Raw genomic sequence first — 22,011 nt, 5'->3', positions numbered from 1 at the left:
TTCGAGTGTGCTCATTATACCACGGTGTCAGATTGTTTTCCTTAACCTTCCTTAAGCGTAAAGGGGCAACTGTATTTAAAATGCTAGAAAAGAGAGAGTCCATAGTTTCTGTTACCTCATCATATTTAAAATGCTAGAAAAGAGAGAGTCCATAGTTTCTGTTACATCATCAGTATGGAAGTATGGAATACTAGTATGGAAGATTTGGCCAGCTCACACAGTAACAAGAAGTTGAATTTACAGTTTTAGCTATATGAAGTTTGCACAAAACTAAATAATGATCTGAGATATCATCGCTTGGCTGCATAATTTCAACACCATCAACATCAATTCCATGTGACAGTATTAAATCTAGAGTATGATTTCGACAATGAGTAGGTCCTGAGACGTGTTGTCTAACCCCAACAGAGTTCAGAATGTCTATAAATGCTGATCCCAATGCATGTTTTTCATTATCAATATGGATATTAAAATCACCAACAATTAAAACTTTATCTGCAGCCAGCACTAACTCGGATGTAAAATCAGCAAAAAATGGCAGGAATATTTATGAAAAGTTGAAACAAAAAATCATTTACTGGAAACAAGCATTATAATTTACATAAAAAGATGGGATAATATAATTTAGATTTTAAAAACTGAAAAGCAAATGATAAAAAAAAAATTATAGGCCCCTAGACATAATGTCTGCCAGATCTTTTAATTAATAAAAATTCATTATTTTAATCTTTGCATTTGATAATTGAGTAAATTCATTTATTATACAACTGACCAGGTGTGATGATCAGTGGGTTTGAGTTTTTTCACCCTCCATCATTAGGGCATGGGCCTAAAAATCGGATAGAGTTTTTCAGTGAAAGACGATCTGAGCAGTGAAAGAGTAGATATGAGACGCTGGACTCCACATCATAAAAGGAGACCAGACCCTCCTCATAATCCACAAACACCCCGACCCGCTGCGGCTTCACTCTCAGAGACAGAGAGACAGGAGGACTAGCACAGGCTTCATATTCATCTCCATTCCTCAGCCACACAGTCCAGTATCCATCACTGGGTCTCAGTGAGATCATTCCCTTCCTGTTAATGGATTCTCTGGCCACTCCTAAAATCCATTCAGTCTTTCCCTTCACCTGCACCTCAAAATAAAATCTCCCTGAGGAGAATCCCTCCTTTCCCAGGACACAGGGACATGTATCAAATCTCTCTGGTGTGTCTGGGAGTTTCTGTCTAATGTCTCCATGTCTCACTTGTTTTCCATCATCAGACAGAATGAGATATGGACTAGCTGTATCAGGATCCAGAGTCACATCCACTGAGAAAACAGAGAATACAGATATTCTGTGATGCTGATGTTTTTAATATTTAATCCAGTGTTTAATCAGATTGTAGTGCAGTAATGAAGCAGTTGAGTGTATGAATGTAACACTAGTGTAGTGCAGACAGCACACTGTACCTGCATACTGCTGCATCCACTTCAGCTCTGTAGAGACTAATGACAAGAAAACATCATCAGATCTGAAGCTTATATTTAAAGGATAGGGTACACTATCATGTTTCTATCTGATCAGTGTGTGTATTGATGTACCAGTTAGTGTGAGTTTCTCATCTATAGTGTCCTTCAGTTGAGTCAGAGCTCTCCTCAGAGTCTCCAGACTCTCATCAGTCTTCATACTGATCTCAGGCCAGTTCCTGGTGTTTCTAGAGCTGCACAGGGATGAGTGAATCTACAGCAGGAGACAGGAGAAATCCTTCAGCATGTCATATCCTGCATCATCATTGATCAGAGAGATCATGTTGACTGACCTGTAGGAGGTGGAGGTGATCTTCAGTGTGTGAGAGCTGCTCCAGCTCAGTGTTTCTCATCTTTAGCTCAGTGATCTCCTGCTCCAGCTCTTCAATCAGCTCTCGCTCCTGTCCTGCTGCTTTCTGCTGCTCCTCCATCATCTCCAGCAGTTCAGTCTGATGTCTCTCAATGGAGTGGATGAGATCAGTGAAGAGCTCGACACGGACTGCTTTCTCCTTCTCTGTGTTTCTCTGGTCAACCAGGACAGGCAACAAATTATTAGCAGTGTTTGCTAACAGAAGAATCTGTAACTATTGCTCATACACTTTTTGTTCACATACATAGGCTACATGTGTTTTCAGAATCCCTCAAATGAAGTATTAAAACGTCACCCTGCCACCCTGGACGAGAGCAGAACAAGCCTGGACATTTTAGTTGTTGTTTTATTGGCTGTTTGCTGTATATTTTAGTGTGATAGTCATCTGTGAAGGGCTGTCACTCATTCGTTTGATTGTTTGTTTATTTTGTTATTGTTATGTCTTGTCAGTGTCTCTAAACATTGAAGTTTGTTGCAGTAATAAATATTTACATTTGTTTTATTCTATTATTTTAAACTCACTTTTCTGACTTCTGCTGAGTGTTTGATGTCTTGAATCTTCTTGATTCTGTTCTGGATCATCAGCTGCACGTCTTTCTGTGTCTTCATCAGTTCAGTCTATAGAGAGAACAACACAGACACGTTTATCATAACACAGATTAAACTCACAATATGTTTTCATAATGAACTTTTATTTCACAAGATGAAATGAAATCTGATTCCTCATGATATCAGTCCTTTAAAAGAATAATAACTTCTACCTTCTTCTCTTGACTCTCCTCTTCTATAGGAACAGTGTTTTGGTTCTTGTGGTCTGTCTCGGTGCAGAATGAACACACACATGTCTGATCATCTCTACAGAACAGATCCAGAGGTCTCTCATGTTTCTGACATATATAGTCCTCCAGATTACTCACAGGATCCATCAGTTTGTGTTTCTTCAAACGTGTCACTCTCAGATGAGGCTCCAGGTGAGTTTCACAGTAAGAGCTCTGACACACCAGACACGACTTCAGCGCTTTCAGCTTTCTTTCCTCACAGATGTCACACAGAACTTCATGCTTTTTCTCAGGACTTTTCTTTTTACAGTGATCTACAATCTCTCGGAGTGTGGTATTAATCTTGAGATCAGGCTTTTCTGAATGTTTCTTTACAGTATGGACAGCTGCAGGTCTGGCTGTTGTCCCAGCACTTATTCAGACAGATCTTGCAGAAGTTGTGTCCACATGGAGTCGTGACTGGATCAGTGAACACATCCAGACATACAGAGCACTGAATCTCCTCAGACAGTGAACTCATGGAGGATGACATGACTGGAAAGAGACATTATTTAGGATTAGTGTGAACCTCCTTCAATACTGTTTATGAAGAATCCCATGATGCACCTCATGAAGCTGGTTGAATGTAAAGAGTGTTTAGAGACAAAGAGTGCTGAAGAAACTCAAATATAAAGAGATCATGTACAGTCAGCTGGTTATTATTGTAAAATGAACCCAGACAAGCTGATCAGAACCTAAATGTGAAGCTCATTACATAACCACTCACCTAAATAAATAAATAAATAAATATAAATACAAGAATTATTCTGGTTAAGCTGAAATTATTTGATCTGCTTTACGTTCCTGAACTGTGCATATTCAATATTATAAAAGAAAAGTCAAAGTGTTTTTCTTAGTTATTGACTTACATGGAGGATCATGTTCAATACTCCGTCTCCTGGTTTTTCTTGCTGTTAGTGAAGATTCTGCCATTGTTCTTTCCCTCTTTAAACCTTTTAAAGAAAAATGATAGTTTAACTGGTTAAATGTGAGAACTGATAGTGATGGAAACACAATCATTCGTTTGAAACAAAGTGAGAGACTCGTAAACTTACTGAGCAATCTGAACTATGACCTGCTGTTTAAAGAAAGTACAAACAACAAGCTCTATATTTTCCAACAAACATATAAATCTCTTTATCAAAAATAAGATTCATATTTCCACAAAATATGTTATATGATCATAAGTTATTGTGTAATGTAAAAGTGATTTTCAGCTGCAGTGAAGCAGGATTGTGTTCAGTTTGTCTGCAGGTCATTTACTTCCTGTTTTACTTGTTTGTCTTTATGTCGCGTGACAAAATGACAGAAACACCAAACTTTGTTCAATCTAATGACATACTGTTTATATACAATTCTGATATCATTTCAGTGCAGTAAAACAACTAAAGTATCTGAGTATTTGACACGCTTAAACCTGCTTGTGTTCAACTCATTCCAGTCTGACATAAAACCCTACTAAAACCAGACCACTGCCATCAGAAACCTGTTCAGCACAATCTCTCTTATATTTCTATCACTTACCTGTGAGTATCAGATGTGTTCACAAGGGTCTCTGAACGACTCAATATTCTGTTGTTTAAAGAGTTCGATGGTTTCAGGTGTTCATTTTGTTGTTGATCAAGTTAGTTTCTCTTTCTCTGAGTCTCTCACTGAACTACAGTGATGTCAGAGCTCCTCCTGTATTCACACATTTACATTCATGTTGCTTCATGTGTGTCTGTTTGTATGTTTCTGTCAGCTCTCGAAGAAGAGATATAAGGCAATGTCGTACAGTAAAATGTTGTACATAAATTGAACAAAAATATTATTTAAAAAAAGAAAAAGAATAAAAAAGTGCTATAGGCTATAATATCAGGGCAGTTACATACATTTGAAAAGCTTTAGAATGTTTATTTTTATTAGCTTCTTGTTTTGTGATCTCATATTAGAAAAGGTTTCAAAATATAGACTACTTTAAGATCAGTGTTACAAAAAGTAATATATGATGGTTTCTTTTGTTATTTTTGTTTTATGAGTAGTCTATAAAACTTTGCTAAAATAATTAAAAGATTAAAAATGTAATTTTGTTTTTCAGAAAAATATGGGTTTTGAAAAATGTTAAGTGTTTTAGGCGAATTCACAGAAAACTTTCACTTTTTCCTTCATTAAGGGCAGAAATGCTCAGTGTTATGAGCAACAAATAAATAACATCAGTGGAAATGAACATATAAAATGAATGAGCACACAAAAAAGTAAGGTCATAAATGATAAATTAGTAAAAAATGACCATTAACTTGGAAATAAACTGACCATAGTTCGCTGAAAAGATAAAAAGAACAAGAGGCTAGTTTGTGATGTGATTTCTCATGTGACCAAAGAGGGGCGCTTTCACTCCTCTAGTGTTCAATTATATTAATTATACTTATGTAAGCTGTCATTTTTTCCCAAACCACACCTTTTGATTTTTCTGTAAATATGATCCTGTGATCTTATAAATTCATCAGCATTGACCTTTAACAGCAGAAAGCAGTGCTTTAGGAGATTTGATCTGAGCACTTTGCAAAAGAAAAGATAAAGCAGGTAGAATGTAATATTGTCTGTTTTATTTTTAATGACACCTAATAATATATAAATAAAAAATATATAATAACGTCTCAGTTACGTACGTAACCCTCATTCCCTGATGGAGGGAATGGAGACGTTATGTCGAACGACATATGGGGTCTCACTTGGGAGGCCAATCATCTCTGAGTTTGAATGAAAATTGGCTAGTGGATTTTACATACCTGAGCCACTCCCCGTGCCTACGGGTATAAATAGGCGACAGGTGCATCCACTCTTCAGGTTTTATGCTGAGGAGCCAAGAAAATGTCCCGGCAACAGTACAACAGTAAATGGTTCAAGATTGTGGCATGGGGACATAACGTCTCCGTTCCCTCCATCAGGGAACGAGGGTTACGTACGTAATCGAGACGTTCCCTATCTGTCGGTCACTATGAGTTATGTCGAACGACATATGGGGTCCTATGGAAAACGCCACAACCTGAACACCGTCACAACACTGTGGAGCTGCAATTGTCGACAAGCTGCGGTGTGTCACAAAAGCTACGCTTACCTTCTCAAAGCACCAGCGCAAATTCACTGACCTTGGTACGGAAGGGGACCAAAAGGGTGAGTACATCACTGCTGGAGAAGGCCATGCTGCTGTTCCGCCCACAAAAAGTTTTTGGAAGGGATTTCAACCTTCAGTGAATGATTGCTTCAAATCTTTCCTATTTGTTCTTTAAGCTTGGAAGAACGATGGGGAAGCGAGCCTTAGGAAAAGGTTGCTACGGAGACCACATCCTACCCTAGGGAGGTGACATGTGGCGATATTGATATGGACTGACCCAGGGGGCAGTACTACATATGGAATGGGTCTCTGAGGCAGGTCCTAGAGTAGGGAAGGGAGTGGTAGAAACCTTGAGCACGTATCCAGGCTGGGGTCTCAGGACAATGTGAGAGTAGGCCGGCCCGAACACAAGGCACTCTTCACTTACCGAAAATGGTTGGAGGTCCCCTACCCTCTTGATGGAAGTGAGAATGACCAGGAGCGCTGTCTAGACAGGAACTTCAGCTCGACTGAGTCAAGCGGCTCAAAGGGACCCCTCTGAAGTCCAGACAGAACAATAGAGAGGTCCCAGAAGGGTATCAGGGGTGTCCTAGGAGGATTTAACCTTCTGGCACCCCTCGGGAACCTAACGATCAGTCATGCCTCCCCAGGGACCAGCCGTTCACTGCATCATGATGGGCTACAGTGGCAGCCACATACACTTTCAAGGTGGCGGGTGAAAGCCTACGCTCCAACCTTCCTTGCTTCAAAGCATAGGCCTGCCTTGTAGAAGGGGCTCTAGCCTGAGTGATAGTGTCTTCCACCGCCGGTGGCAGATCACTTAGGTCTGCCGCGTCCTGTCCAGAAGCCACACGTGGAGGTTCCAAAGATCTGGATGCGGGTGCCATATGCCATATGGTGCCCAGCCCCTGGGAGAGGAGGTCCCTCCTCAGGGGATGCGGCCAGGGAGGGGTTGTCACAAGGAGCATGAGTTCCAAAAAAACCAGGTACCGTGTGGGCCAGTAAGGCGCAACCAACAGGACCTGTTCCTCGTCCTCCCTGACCTTGCAAAGTTTCTGTGCTAGAAGTCTCACTGGGGGAAATGCATACTTGCGTAGAGCCCGAGGCCAGCTGTGTGCCAGTGCATCCGTGCCCAGGGGGGCCAGGGACAGGGAATAGTACAGCTGGCAGTGGGAATCGACTCCAGATAAGCAGGACCGTCTGGGGATGGAGTCGCCATTCCCCGGGGAAAGTGAGCTGTCGTGAGAGCGTGTCGGCTGCACGATTGAGCTCCCCCGGGATGTGGACAGCGCACAGTGACTTGAGCCACGTCTGACTCCACAGGAGGAGATGGCAGTTCAGCACTGACTGGGCATGCTCGCTGGTGAGACATGCCGTCATACTCACAGAGTCTAACTCCATACTGAGATAAGAGATTCTCTGCGCAGGGGAGAGCTTGCTCTTCTCTCGGTTGACCTGAAGCCCCAACTGACTGAGGTGCCGAAGCACCAGGTCCCCTAGGATCGCACAACTCCTCTCGGGACCGGGCCATGATGAGCCAGTCGTCGAGATGAGGATCCTGATTCCCACTTCCCAGAGTGGGGCAAGGGCACCCACCGCAACCTTCATGAAGACACGAGGGACAGGGAGAGCCCGATGGGGAGGACTTTGTACTGCCATGCCTGACCCTCGAACGCAAACCGCAGAAACGGTGTGTGGCGAGGGAGGATCGAGACATGAAAGAACGCGTCCTTCAGGTCGATCGCTGCAAACCAATCCTGGGTTTGGACGCATTTGATAATACGTTTCTGCGTCAACATCTTGAACGGGAGCTTGTGCAGGGCCCGATTCAAGACTCGCAGATCCAGGATAGGTCAAAGGCCACCGCTTTTCTTGGGTACGATGAAGTAAGGGTTGTAAAACCCGCTCCTCATCTCAGCTGGAGGGACTGGCTTGATTGCATCCTTCGCCAACAGGACAGCAATCTCCTCGAGACAGAGGCTAGACAGAGGCGTCCCGGACTGCCACCAAAGTCTCAAGGACGCCATTGAACATGGGAGGTCGCCAGGCGAACTGAATCGCGTAACCGAGTCGAACCAGCGTGACGGGTTGGGCAGTGCAAGCCACACCCCCAAACTCCGTGCAAGTGGCAAAAAAGGGACAGTTGACATACCCGCAATGGTGCAGAGATGCGTGGAGAGGCGTTGTGTCTCCGAGCCGCAACCTCTTGGCCACTGACAAAAGGGGGCGTCGTGGGTGAGAATGAGGAGGCAGTGCGTTGCTTATTGTCAACCCACGAGCCTTGGAACTCGGAGGAAAGGGGGGTGGGGGGGTGTGAGTGGCAAGTTGTGGAGAAATAGTAGGGGATTGATATTTTTTAATTGGTATTTTTTAAAAACCAGCCCTCCCCCGGGGGAAGGAGTGGCACTGTCTCCGCCACTTCCTGAAGAGCAGTCTCCCACATCTCCGAGTTGCCTGTGTCAGGGCCGCTTTGTCGTCGTCTTGGACGATTTCGCAGCTGGATGTGACACGGGGGGGCGCCGCTCTCCTGAGCGGGGTTCGGCGCGCCAGCCTTGAAGAACTCTCAGCATGGGGCGGAGCCGAAGTGGAGGATGCAGGAGGGTGCCCACGGTGACGAGCAGGCTGAGGCACGGCCCACAACGGAACTGAACTTCGGATAGTTTCCATGTACTCGTCTAGATCAGCTTTGAATAAAGAAAAGAGAGGTTTAGAGACAGATTTTTTTTTTATGTTTGTGAAATATAGCTAGCAGGAAACAAATTAATGATGTTCTATTGCCCTATATTTCTCTTCTATTATAATTACATCCATAAGCTTTTTGTGAAATTTGGAGTAACTCTTGAATCTGTTGTTGGATCTCTTTAAATTTAAGGAGAGAACTATAGTTAGTCCGATATCACTTGTTATGACTTTCAAGGCTGTAGAGTTTAGTTTAGATATGCTATGACATGTTCCTAACAATATCAGCCACTAAATTGTCCCTATAATCCCAATAATTTTGATCAATCAATTAAATGTCTGTTGTCTGCCGTTACTTCCCCACCAATGCCTCAATTAATCCTAACACCCTTGATAATATGCATAAAGAAACAAACAAAGTCTAAATAAAACCGAAAATATATATTTTTTTTTTTTCATTTTTGAATCGATTAATTCTGCAAATATATCAGCTGGTTGATGGATTTTCGTTTCTTTATTTAGGCTATGTAATATTTGTTATTATATATTTGTTATTTATATATTATTAGGTGTCATTAAAAATAAAACAGACAGTATTACATTCTAACTGCTTTATCTTTTCTTTTGCAAAGAGCTCAGATCAAATCTCCTAAAGCGCTGCTTTCTGCTGTTTAAGATCAATGCTGATGAATTTATAAGATTGTAGGATCATGTTTACAGAAAAATTAAAAGGTGTGGTTTGGGAAAAAATGACAGCTCACATAAGTATGATTAATATAATTGAACACTAGAGGAGTGAAAGCGCCCCTCTTTGGTCACATGAGAAATCACAGAAATCACAAACTAGCCTATTGTTCTTTTCATCTTTTCATCGAACTATGGTCAGTTATTTCCAAGTTAATGGTCATTTTTATGTAATTTATAATCTGTGACCTTACTTTTTTGTGTGCTCATTCATTTTATATGTTCATTTTTACTGATGTTATTTATTTGGTGCTCATAACACTGAGCATTTCTGCCCTTAATGAAGGAAAAATTGAAAGTTTTCTGTGAATTCGCCTAAAACACTTAACGTTTTTCAAAACCCATATTTTTCTGAAAAACAAAATTACATTATTAATCTTTTAATAATTTTAGCAAAGTTTTATAGGCTACTCATAAAACAAAAATAACTCAAAAGAAACCATCATATATTACCTTTTGTAACACTGATCTTATGTCAGGGACCAGTCAAGCTCGGTCCCATCCATCTCAGAACGATCACATTCACCTGAATACTAATTACCCGCACCTGTTCACCATCAGCAACCTCGTCACAGAACCAGTATAAAACAGCTACAACCTCTCACCAAACTAAGCCTCGGTGCTCAGTTGGTTTGAAAGTTTATAGTCAAGCCTCCAACAGGAACGGACCATTGAATGCGATCCGTTTAAAAAGCAAGAAGAAAGAAGTTCAGCGTCAAGAGCATCAGGAAACCACTGCAGATTTCTACGAGCAGCCGAAACGCTGCAGATTCTACGACGTAAAGTATACTTACATTTGAACATTAACCTCTGTGTCATTGTTTCACTGCCTCCAGAATTCCTGAGCACTACCCAGTGGCCTGAAAACCTGCGATTCCCCAGTTCTCCTGTGTTGTCTCCGAGCCTGCTGGAAGTCTCCATGTCTGAGAGTGATCTGTGGAAGAGACAAGTATTGTCGATCTGTGACTGAGTGGCATTGACATCTGCTGAAAACTTACGCACCTGCTTCCACCCCGCACTGAGGGATTTGCACCGAACCTGCACCTGAAAACCTTGCATACCTACCTTGCCTTCACACCATTATTGTAAATAAAGCACTGTGTTTGGATTCACTCACCTCTGGCTCTTGTCTATGTCCTGACATCTTAAAGTAGTCTATATTTTGAAACCCTTTCTAATATGAGATCACAAAACAAGAAGCTAATAAAAAAACATTCTAAAGCTTTTCAAGTGTATGTAACTTCCCTAATATTATAGCCTATAGCACTTTTTTTCTTTTTCTTTTTTTTTTTAAAATTTTTTTACGTTCATTTTAGTTTTTGTTTGTTTTACATGCTTTTAAACTGTACGACATTGCCTTAATTTGAATGTGATGGAATTAAAATGTTAAAAAAAATTTTAAATAAATTTAAAAAGAAAAACGCTTCACGTGGCTTAATGCGTTAAAACAGTGTTTTTAAAAGACCAAACTCACGAACGCAGCGCCTTTATGCGATTCCTCCCATAGAAAACCTTTATGGAAAACGCCTAAAATAATTCCCGATATGTATGTGGAAAATTGCGTACGCATTGCATTTTCTATGTCCATTTTGAGACCCCTGGACTGTGAGCACAGGTCCACTACAGGACATCAGTCCTCATGCCACCCTTATGGAGTCTGTTTCTGACAGTTTGGTCAGTAACATGCACACAGTCTGCTGGAGGTCATTGTGTAGGGCTCTAGCAGTGCTCCTCCTGTTCCTCCTCACACATGGAGCAGATAGCAGTCCTGCTGCTGGGTTTTAGCCCTTCTACAGCCCTGTCCGGCTCTCCTCGTGTAATGGTCCATCTCCAGGAATATCCTCTATGTTCTTGAGACTGTGCTGGAAACACACCAGACCTCCTCACTACAGCACATACTGATGTACCATCCAGAGCTGGACTATCTGTGCAACCTGACTGTGTTACAGATATTGCCTCATAAAACAAGGAGTGAGAAGGACCTTAACAAAACACAAGACTAGATAAAACAGTCAGGATAGACAAGGAGAGAGCACTTATCTGTGGACACCACCTGCAAAACCATTCCCTTTCTGGGGGTTTCATGTGCACCGTATTAAAACCAGGTAAGTGTTACCATAAGAATAGAAAAGAATATCCTTACACATCTGTAAGTTGAGCAGCATTTGAGCTGGAAACTCTTCACAAATGTTGCCAAACATTCAACATTTTGTAAGTCTGCTGAAATCTCTTCTTCGAGAGCTGACAGAAACATACAAACAGACACACATGAAGCAACATGAATGTAAATGTGTGAATACAGGAGGAGCTCTGACATCACTGTAGTTCAGTGAGAGACTCAGAGAAAGAGAAACTAACTTGATCAACAACAAAATGGACGCCTGAAACAAACTCTTTAAAGAACAGAATATTGAGTCGTTCAGAGACCCTTGTGAACACATCTGATACTCACAGGTAAGTGATAGAAATATAAGAGAGATTGTGCTGAACAGGTTTCTGATGGCAGTGGTCTGGTTTAGTAGGGTTTATGTCAGACTGGAATGAGTTGAACACAAGCAGGTTTAAGCGTGTCAAATACTCAGATACTTTAGTTGTTTACTGCACTGAAATGATATCAGAATTGTGTTAACAGTATGTCATTAGATTGAACAAAGTTTGGTGTTCCTGTCATTTCGGTACTCTGTAGTTTATCTGCCAAAATCACCTCTTTCATCAGAAGTTTCTTCTGTGGCTCTGAAGCATTGCCATACCAGCAAATTAAACCAAATGTTATAACACTTTAAATAAAAGCACCATAAAAAAATTTAAATAAATCAGTAACATTCTATTGTGGACATTGAACGAGAGTTATTCCTTTAAGAAATACATTCTTTGTTGAATCTTTTTACTTAAAACCTACATTTATTATTTTTTTAGTATACTATTCCAAGTTTTTTATTATTTTGTTATACATTAATGAATGTAGGGTGAAATTTATTTTTCTCTCTAAAATCAATAACCATATGGAATTTTGCAAGAATGGAATTTTATAACCATATGGAATTTTGCAAGAATATGGTGCAGTCATTCTCTAAAATCAATTCAATTGTATATTCGCTGAAGGGTAAACACATGTATTAATAGCACGTATAATAGAAAAAACATCACCCAAAGTTTCTCAGATAAATAGAATTAATCCATAATGTTTTATGAAATCCGAAACATGAAGGACTTTCCAAAATGTATGATTTTGAGGATAAGAATCTATGTTTCTATTCGTTAACAGCAATATGACGAATATAAAGTTATCTTCTCCTGAGGATAAGATATATTCTATTAACAGCAATAAGAATATAATAGAAAAACATCACCCAAAGTTTTTAACAGATACTTATTTTATTTTAGAATAAAATAAATGTACCTGTATTCATCCTGAGTGTCAGTCTATTAGACTAGTAATATTTTTATTCTATTTTAAGTGATTTTTTTGTTAGTTTTCTTTAGTATTGACTTTTACTTGAATGATTTATAGTTTGATTTTCTTTCTTTACAGTTTTATTATACATGTTGTTTGGATAACAATACAGAAACACATGAACGATGGAACAAGGTAACATTTACAGTTTGCTATGAAATTATTATTTGCTAAATGCATTCTTTATTATAAAACAGTTTAGTCCTTTATCTTGTTGTGGAACGAACATAACATACATGTAGATGTATAGATTTAAACACATGCTTCTAGAACATGAATTTTCTAGTTGGTTAGTAGGTTTTTATATCACTCAAAAACTTTGTATTTTATTATGATGATAATTTCATGAATGAAATCGGACAGAAAATCTGATCTTTAGACACATTTCCAAAGAATCTAAAGAAGGGTTTCAAACTACATATGCATAGCTGGGTTTGTAAAATACTTGTGTGTTGCACTTGGTGTGTAAATGTATATTTTACGCAAGTATGTAAATGTTACTTGCATCAAAACTTAATTTTATTGTGATTGCAAAGCAAATAAATATCAAAACCTAGTGATTCACAAGATTAAAAAATCAAAATGTTTGGTAAAATAAACTTTAGTAAATTAACTTTTTGATATTGACTGTATTTATTTGATTTATTACACAATAAGAATTATAATGGAATTTGCTGTTTGAATTTTCAATGTCTTTGTGGTTTTTTTTTTCTGACAGAAATAAGAGCCGTTGTTGTCGGGTGGCAGAAATCTGACAAAGCCTTAATAATAAACAGCGTTTTAGGAGTTGAGGTCGAGTCTGATGAATACTTTGTGAAGTCTGTGAAGAGAGACGGTGAAGTGAACGGAAGGAAGATATCTCTGATCAACACGCCGTGCTGGTGGGAGATTTATGGTTTGCAGGATTCACCAGCGGTTGTCAAACAAGAACTGGTTTGCAGTGTTTTTCTGTGTGAACCGGGACCTCACGTCTTTCTGCTGGTCATTAATCTCAGTTTGCCGTTTACTAAAGAAAACAGATTCAGCATCGAGAAGCACCTCGGTCTCTTTGGTGAGAGAATCTGGAGACACACAATAGTGATCTTTACAGGAGCCGACAAATCCATCGAGCAGCACATAAAGAATCAAGGAGAAGATATTCAGCAGATCATACAGAGATGTGGAGAAAGATATCATGCCTTTGAGACTGAAAATAAAAGTGCAGGAGTCCATGAACTGCTTATCAAGATTGAGGATGTTGTGGCAGCAAACAATGGGAAGCATTTTGAAACTCATGATGATGTGCTACTAGAGATAAAGAAAAACAGAGAAGAAATAAAAGAAAGAGCAAAAGACAGACAGAAAATGTTTCAGGACAAATGAGAAACACTGAAAGAAATAAGTAAGTAAAGCACATATACAGTATGTATACACTAAAAGTCAAAACTTTATTTGTCATGAATATTTTGAAATAAAAACATCTGCTGAATTAGTTTTGAGTTAAACAAATATATTGTATGATTTATTTTTTTTGTTGAATATAATTTGATTTTTATTTATTAATTTAACTTTTTGAATGGATATACATATATAATTTAAAAAAATCTTAAATGTCTAATGAAATTTAAAAAATGTTTATTATCAAGTTTTAAAAATTACTTGTGTCTAATAAAATTCTTACATTTCTCTTAAATGTCTAAAAATCAGTCATGTTCATTAACATGCATTGCCCTGTAAACAAATTAACTTAAACTAATACAATTTTAACATTTTTTTTAAACATAAAATATTGCTCTAAACAATCTTAAATATCTAAAAAAAATGCAAAAAAAAAAAAAATATTAATAATTCCTTACACATTTAAAATTCTTAAACGTCTAATAAAATTCTAAAATTTTTTCCCCTGACATTTTATTCATTTATTTTGTTGTTTTAGAAGATGAATGTGTGGCTCCGCTCTCAAAACTGAGGATTGTTCTGTTGGGATGGATCATGTCTGGGAAGAGTTCAGCAGCGAACACTATTTTTCATAATAAAACATTTGAAATAGAAGATACAAAAAAGTGCACAAAATATTCTGGTGTTGTAAATGACAGAAATGTGACTGTGTTGGACACTCCAGGCTGGTGGAAGTACTTTGCGCCTAAATTCAACCCAAAGTTTGCCCAGGCTTCAATCCTGGAGAGCGTGGGACAATAAGTAATATTGTTATGTAATTAGGGTTTGTTGTTATTGATTACTGTTGATACTTCATTCAGTAGCGAACAGAAACAAATCATTAAACAGTACATGGCCACTCTGGGAGACGACGTCTGGAGACACACTATAGTTCTGTTCACGTGGGGCGACAGATTTCCAGACATCTCCATCGAGCAGCACATTGAGAGTGAAGGTGAAGCTCTTCAGTGGCTGGTTGAGAAATGCAGGAACAGATATCACGTCTTTGACAACACAGACAAGAAGAATCGAGATCAAGTCACAGAGCTGCTGCAGAAGATTGATGAGATGGTGGCAGAAAACAGTCTGTTCTGCTTCAACACTCAGTGTGCTGCAGAAGTGAACCGTTATGAGACCGACACACAACAAGACGAGGAATTAAGTCTGAACACTGAACAATTACTGACGTTAATGTTCCAGGAGATGAAAAACAGGCATAAAGAAATAAAAAGGAAGCTGGAGGAATTAGGGGTGGATGTCACTAGATGTAGAGATGACGAAAGTGATCGATGGAGCATGGAGGGCCCCATACAATGTAAATGGTCAATTCTATCTATCTTTAACAGCTATATTATCTGTAAATGTTCAGTAAATTATTGTACTCATTCTGTGTCATCTTCCTCTTTCAGTGAAAGCTGATGAGAAACTCATAGAGAAGATAAGGAGAGAAGTAAGCAGATGGGAAGCAATTCTAACGAATGGGATGTTGAACATTCAGAATCCTGAAGCATCTCGCGGTGAGTTATTTAATTTTACATCATTTAAGTTGCTTAATGGAAACATTTTCTTCATTTTTAGTTTAACATTGTATGCCAGTTTATTTCATGTCCAAATCACATTCTTTGCCTCTTACATTGTCATATTCATTAACTCTACAGGTGAAACTCTTATTCAAAGTAGAAATGAAATGGTGTTGAGGTGGCTTCAACAATATGAGGAATACAGGCCATCTAAAATAAACGTCAGATAATACTTCCAAACTTCAGTGAGGAAAAAATGCATGGCTGTAAATACCAGTTTGCAGAACATTCTGCATGAAAATATGCTAAATATACTGTATGCAGTATACATTTTACATTTTACATGGCAATTAATTCTAAATGTTTTTTTTCTAATTATTCATGTTTGTGTATTTCTATAACTAACAACTGATATTGTTGGGTAAAATCTAAAAAAGTATGTTATTTTTACATTATAATTCTCATAATATGAAGTCATTTTTGAGTTATGATTTAGTCTAAGACAATTAATATTCAATAACCTGAACAAGTACAAAGAACAGCATAGACTTGGGAATGTTAAAATTTCTTAAAATGCACCCTTTGATTTTCAATCCCTGTATCATTGTAACCTTTAAACCAATTAATACCTACATAAAGTAAACACCTCTCAAGAGTCTTTTTTTTTTGTTGTTTTTTTTTTTTTCTTAGAGACTTTATTTGTCAGATTATTTTCTGTCATGGAATCACGATAGAATAGTTTCATGAACTTTTATTTTGAAATGACTCAGGTTCGTTTACTACCTTCAGTGGTGAATTTTTTATTTTAAAGGTTTTTTTTTTTTTTTTTTTTTTTTTGTTATGGCACAGTTTTATTTGTTGACAGATGCTTTCATCCTCCAGTAAGCTATTGTTCTATGTAATATTTAATAGGCCTTATTCCACAAAAATGTTGCTATGTTTTACATGAATTTCTAATTTACTGAAGTATTACATCACTGTCGTTTATCAGGTTAAAAAATAAATTATTGAGCTTTCACAAAGACTGTTGTCTATGCATTAATATTTACATATATCGTGTTAGATTTTTAAACCTTTTTGTCATCCTGAAAAACAGAGCGCTGCATAATGGATTGCAGTTGGGAAGTGCAAGAATTTCACATAACTTTTGTGTTTGACAGAAATAAATCACAGCACATAGGTTTATAATTTTATTTTTGGAGGAACAGTAAGTTTTCGTCTGTCCTGTGACATTTATTTTGAAATTAGCACGCTCGTCTGGGACTTTTATTTTGAAATCAAGATCATGAACGGAGAAATGAAACTGATGTATACTGACCCCAAGTGGACACAAGAGAGATCAACACGACACTCACAACTGATGATGCCCTTCAGTATATAGCCTACCGGTACAACAATGTATCGGGAAAAACAGCGACCATGAATGTAAAGAAACGAAGTTGATTCTCAGGTTTTCCTAACAAGCAACTATATTTTTTAAAATAAACCCAAAAACCACGACCGATAATTTTTTTAATGCTACTGTAACAAAAAAAGAAGCCCAAAGTCGCGTAAAATACGTGGTAAACATTTGACGTGAAAGTAATCATTTGTCGTTTTGCATAATTTTAATGAAATGATAAAGACCTGGACAAAGTCTGTCGTACGTTTTATTGGCATATTAAAAATAATTCTAACATTGGTAAAGGATATGTCCTAATTATTTTCAAATGTACATGTGGTGAACAAAAGCTATAGAATAATATGAAAATATTGTGTATAATAATGTGAAATAAAAGTTTTATGACCTTCGTTTGTGATGTTATGTGATATTTATTGTGTATTGTGTGCTGCTGTCTCACTCCTTATAACAGAAAGATCACAGCACATCTCAGTTCTACACACATTATCATAGTTTAGTTTTTTTGCCAATTTCACTTTTTCAGGTAGAAAAATGTCAGGAATATTTATGAATAAAAAATCATTTACTGAACAAGCATTATATTTACATCAAAAATATGTGATAAGATCATTTAGATTTTAAAAACTGAAAAGCAAATGACAAAAAATAGGAGCACATAATGTTTTCAGATTTTTAATTATAAAATTCATTATTTTAATCTTGCATTTGATAATTGAGTAAATTCATTTATTATAACTGACAGGTGTGATGATCAGTGGGCTTGAGTTTTTAACTCCATAGTTTAAGGAAGGGCCAAATAATGGATAGAGTTTTTCAGTGAAAGACTGAGCAGTGAAAGAGTAGATATGAGAGCTGGACTCCACATCATAAAAGGAGACCAGACCCTCCTCATAATCCACAAACACACCGACCCGCTGCGGCTTCACTCTCAGAGACAGAGAGACAGAAGTATCATCACAGGCTTTATATTCATCTCCATTCCTCAGAATCACAATCCAGTATCCATCACTGGGTCTTAATTCTCAGAGACAGCGACCCTTCCTGTTAATGGATTCTCTGGCCACTCCTAAAGTCCAGTCAGTCTTTCCCTTCACCTGCACCTCAAAATAAAATCTCCCTGAGGAGAATCCCTTCTTTCCCAAGACATAGACACATCAGACACAGTATCTAGTGTGTCTGGGAGTTTCTGTCTAATGTCTCCATGTCTCACTTGTTTTCCATCATCAGACAGAATGAGTTTAGGATGAGCTGTATCAGGATCTAGAGTCACATCCACTGAGAAAACAGAGAATACAGATATTCTGTGATGCTGATGTTTTTCATATTTAATCCAGTGTTTAATCAGATTGTAGTGCAGTAATGAAGCAGTGAGTGTATGAATGTAAACTAGTGTAGTGCAGACAGCACACTGTACCTGCATACTGCTGCATCCACTTCAGCTCTGTAGAGACACATCACAAGAAAACATCATCAGATCTGAAGCTTATATTTAAAGGATAGAGTACACTATCATGTTTCTCTCTGATCAGGGTGTGTATTGATGTACCAGTTAGTGTGAGTTTCTCATCTATAGTGTCCTTCAGTTGAGTCAGAGCTCTCCTCAGAGTCTCCAGACTCTCATGAGTCTTCATACTGATCTCAGACCAGTTCCTGGTGTTTCTAGAGCTGCACAGGGATGAGTGAATCTACAGCAGGAGAGAGGAGAAATCCTTCAGAATCCTTCAGAAATCCTGCATCATCATTGATCAGAGAGATCATGTTGACTGACCTGTAGGAGGTGGAGGTGATCTTCAGTGTGTGAGAGCTGCTCCAGCTCAGTGTTTTTCATCTTTAGCTCAGTGATCTCCTGCTCCAGCTCTTCAATCAGCTCTTGCTCCTGTTTCTCTGCTGCTTTCTGCTGCTCCTCCATCATCTCCAGCAGTTCAGTCTGATGTCTCTCAATGGAGCGGATGAGATCAGTGAAGAGCTCGACACGGACTGCTTTCTCCTTCTCTGTGTTTCTCTGGTCAACCAGGACAGGCAACAAATTATCAGCAGTGTTTGCTAACAGAAGAATGTGTAACTATTACTCATACACTTTTTGTTCACATACATAGGCTACATGTGTTTTCAGAATCCCTCAAATGAAGTATTAAATGTCACCCTGCACCCTGGACGAGAGCAGAACAAGCCCTGGACATTTTAGTTGTTGTTTTATTGGCTGTTGCTGTATATTTTAGTGTGATAGTCATCTGTGAAGGGCTGTCACTCATTCGTTTGATTGTTTGTTTACTTTGTTATTGTTATGTCTTGTCAGTGTCTCTAAACATTGAAGTTTGTTGCAGTAATAAATATTTACATTTATTTTATCCTATTATTTTAAACTCACTTTTCTGACTTCTGCTGAGTGTTTGATGTCTTGAATCTTCTTGATTCTGTTCTGGATCATCAGCTGCACGTCTTTCTGTGTCTTCATCAGTTCAGTCTATAGAGAGAACAACACAGACACGTTTATCATAACACAGATTAAACTCACAATATGTTTTCATAATGAACTTTTATTTCACAACATGAAATAAAATCTGATTCCTCATGATATCAGTCCTTTAAAAGAATAATAACTTCTACCTTCTTCTCTTGACTCTCCTCTTCTATAGGAACAGTGTTGTGGTTTTTGTGGTCTGTCTCAGTGCAGAATGAACACACACATGTCTGATCATCTCTACAGAACAGATCCAGAGGTCTCTCATGTTTCTGACATATATAGTCCTCCAGATTACTCACAGGATCCATCAGTTTGTGTTTTTCAAGCGTGTCACTCTCAAATGAGGCTCCAGGTGAGTTTCACAGTAAGAGCTCTGACACACCAGACACGACTTCAGCGCTTTCAGCTTTCTTTCCTCACAGAAGTCACACAGAACTTCGGCTTTTTCTCAGGACTTTTCTTCTATAGTGATCTACGAGCTCTCGGAGTGTGGTATTAATCTTGAGATCAGGTCTTTGCTTGAATGTTTCTTTACAGTATGGACAGCTGCAGGTCTGGCTGTTGTCCCAGCACTTATTCAGACAGATCTTGCAGAAGTTGTGTCCACATGGAGTCGTGACTGGATCAGTGAACACATCCAGACATACAGAGCACTGAATCTCCTCAGACAGTGAACTCATGGAGGATGACATTACTGGAAAGAGACATTATTTAGGATTAGTGTGAACTCCTTCAATACTGTTTATGAAGAATCCCATGATGCACCTCATGAAGCTGGTTGAATGTAAAGAGTGTTTAGAGACAAAGAGTGCTGAAGAAACTCAAATATAAAGAGATCATGTACAGTCAGCTGGTATTATTGTAAAATGAACCCAGACAAGCTGATCAGAACCTAAATGTGAAGCTCATTACATAACCACTCACCTAAATAAATAAATAAATATATGTACAAAGCTTATTCTGGTTAAGCTGAAATTATTTGATCTGCTTTACATTCCTGAACTGTACATATTCAATATTATAAAAGAAAAGTCAAAGTGTTTTTCTTAGTTATTGACTTACATGGAGGATCATGTTCAATACTCTGTCTCCTGGTTTTTTTTGCTGTTAGTGAAGATTCTGCCATTGTTCATTCCCTCTTTAAACCTTTTAAAGAAAAATGATAGTTTAACTGGTTAAAATGTGAGAACTGATAGTGATGGAAACACAATCATTAGTTTGAAACAAAGTGAGAGACTCGTAAACTTACTGAGCAATCTGAACTATGACCTGCTGATTAAAGAAAGTACAAAGTACAAGCTTTATATTCTCCAAAAAACATATATATCTCCTTATCAAAAATTAGATTAAACTTTTCACAAAATATATTATATGATCATAAGTTATTGTGTAATGTAAAAGTGATTTTCAGCTGCAGTGAAGCAGGATTGTGTTCAGTTTGTCTGCAGGTCATTTACTTCCTGTTTTATCTGTTTGTCTTTATGTCGGGTGACAAAATGACAGAAACACCAAACTTTGTTCAATCTAATGACATACTGTTAACACAATTCTGATATCATTTCAGTGCAGTAAACAACTAAAGTATCTGAGTATTTGACACGCTTAAACCTGCTTGTGTTCAACTCATTCCAGTCTGACATAAACCCTACTAAACCAGACCACTGCCATCAGAAACCTGTTTCAGCACAATCTCTCTTATATTTCTATCACTTACCTGTGAGTATCAGATGTGTTCACAAGGGTCTCTGAACGACTCAATATTCTGTTGTTTTAAAGAGTTCGATGGTTTCAGGTGTTCATTTTGTTGTTGATCAAGTTAGTTTCCTCTTTCTCTGAGTCTCTCTCACTGAACTACAGTGATGTCAGAGCTCTTCCTGTATTCACACATTTACAGTCATGTTGCTTCATGTGTGTGTGTGTGTCTGGTTTCTGTCAGCTCTCAAAGAAGAGATATAAGGCAATGTCGTACAGTAAAATGTTGTCAACAACAACAAAAAAAATATTATTTAAAAAAAGAAAAATAATAAAAAAGTGCTATAGGCTATAATATTAGGGAAGTTACATTTGAAAAGCTTTAGAATGTTTATTTTTATTAGCTTCTTGTTTTGTGATCTCATATTAGAAAAGGTTTCAAAATATAGACTACTTTAAGATCAGTGTTACAAAAGATAATATATGATGGTTTCTTTTGAGTTATTTTTGTTTTATGAGTAGTTTATAAAACTTTGGTAAGATAATTAAAAGATTAATAATGTAATTTTGTTTTTCAGAAAAATATGGGTTTTGAAAAACGTTAAGTGTTTTAGGCGAATTCACAGAAAACTTTACACTTTTCCTTCATTAACGGGCAGAAATGCTCAGTGTTATGAGCACCAAATAAATAACATCAGTGGAAATGAACATATAAAATGAATGAGCACACAAAAAAGTAAGGTCACAAATGATAAAATACATAAAAATGACCATTAACTTGGAAATAACTGACCATAGTTCGCTGAAAAGATGAAAAGAACAAGAGGCTATACTCTAAAAACTAAAGG

At 37.9% G+C, this 22,011-nt stretch overlaps 2 protein-coding genes, 1 long non-coding RNA gene and 2 pseudogenes across 5 annotated transcripts in view; 3 read left to right on the top strand and 2 right to left on the bottom strand.

Annotated features, from left to right (window-relative positions):
• LOC109108591 overlaps positions 1-14,837 on the top strand; it is a 56,249-nt gene extending 41,412 nt beyond the window's left edge. Inside the window, exons 2-5 of one of the 2 annotated variants that reach the window (XR_006161200.1) lie at positions 10,826-10,830; positions 12,748-12,804; positions 13,388-14,050; positions 14,585-14,837. This is a non-coding gene — a long non-coding RNA (uncharacterized LOC109108591). Of the gene's footprint in view, positions 1-10,825; positions 10,831-11,284; positions 11,670-12,747; positions 12,805-13,387; positions 14,051-14,584 lie in introns of those variants that run through there. The other variant, XR_006161199.1, reaches the window with a different exon arrangement.
• Positions 1-22,011, top strand: part of LOC109091652 (ERO1-like protein alpha) — a 135,679-nt gene that overhangs the window by 63,549 nt on the left and 50,119 nt on the right. The gene's annotated exons all lie outside the window — the stretch shown is intronic.
• LOC109065161 lies at positions 753-4,437 on the bottom strand (annotated as a pseudogene).
• On the top strand, positions 14,888-16,264 carry LOC122146656. 2 transcript variants are annotated; one of them, XM_042766946.1, is made up of 3 exons: positions 14,888-15,400; positions 15,495-15,602; positions 15,744-16,264. In XM_042766946.1, the coding sequence occupies exons 1-3, from the start codon at positions 14,938-14,940 to the stop codon at positions 15,833-15,835; spliced, it is 663 nt and encodes a 220-aa protein (XP_042622880.1). In that variant the 5' UTR covers positions 14,888-14,937; the 3' UTR covers positions 15,836-16,264. The 2 variants fall into 2 exon arrangements, with proteins under 2 accessions (XP_042622880.1, XP_042622879.1); XM_042766945.1 differs by having other exon boundaries at positions 15,495-16,264.
• LOC109057590 lies at positions 16,783-21,289 on the bottom strand (annotated as a pseudogene).

This window comes from Cyprinus carpio, chromosome A11 (genome assembly GCF_018340385.1).
Source record: "Cyprinus carpio isolate SPL01 chromosome A11, ASM1834038v1, whole genome shotgun sequence".
NCBI lineage: Eukaryota > Metazoa > Chordata > Actinopteri > Cypriniformes > Cyprinidae > Cyprinus > Cyprinus carpio.
This window is presented reverse-complemented; position numbering and strand designations above follow the sequence as displayed.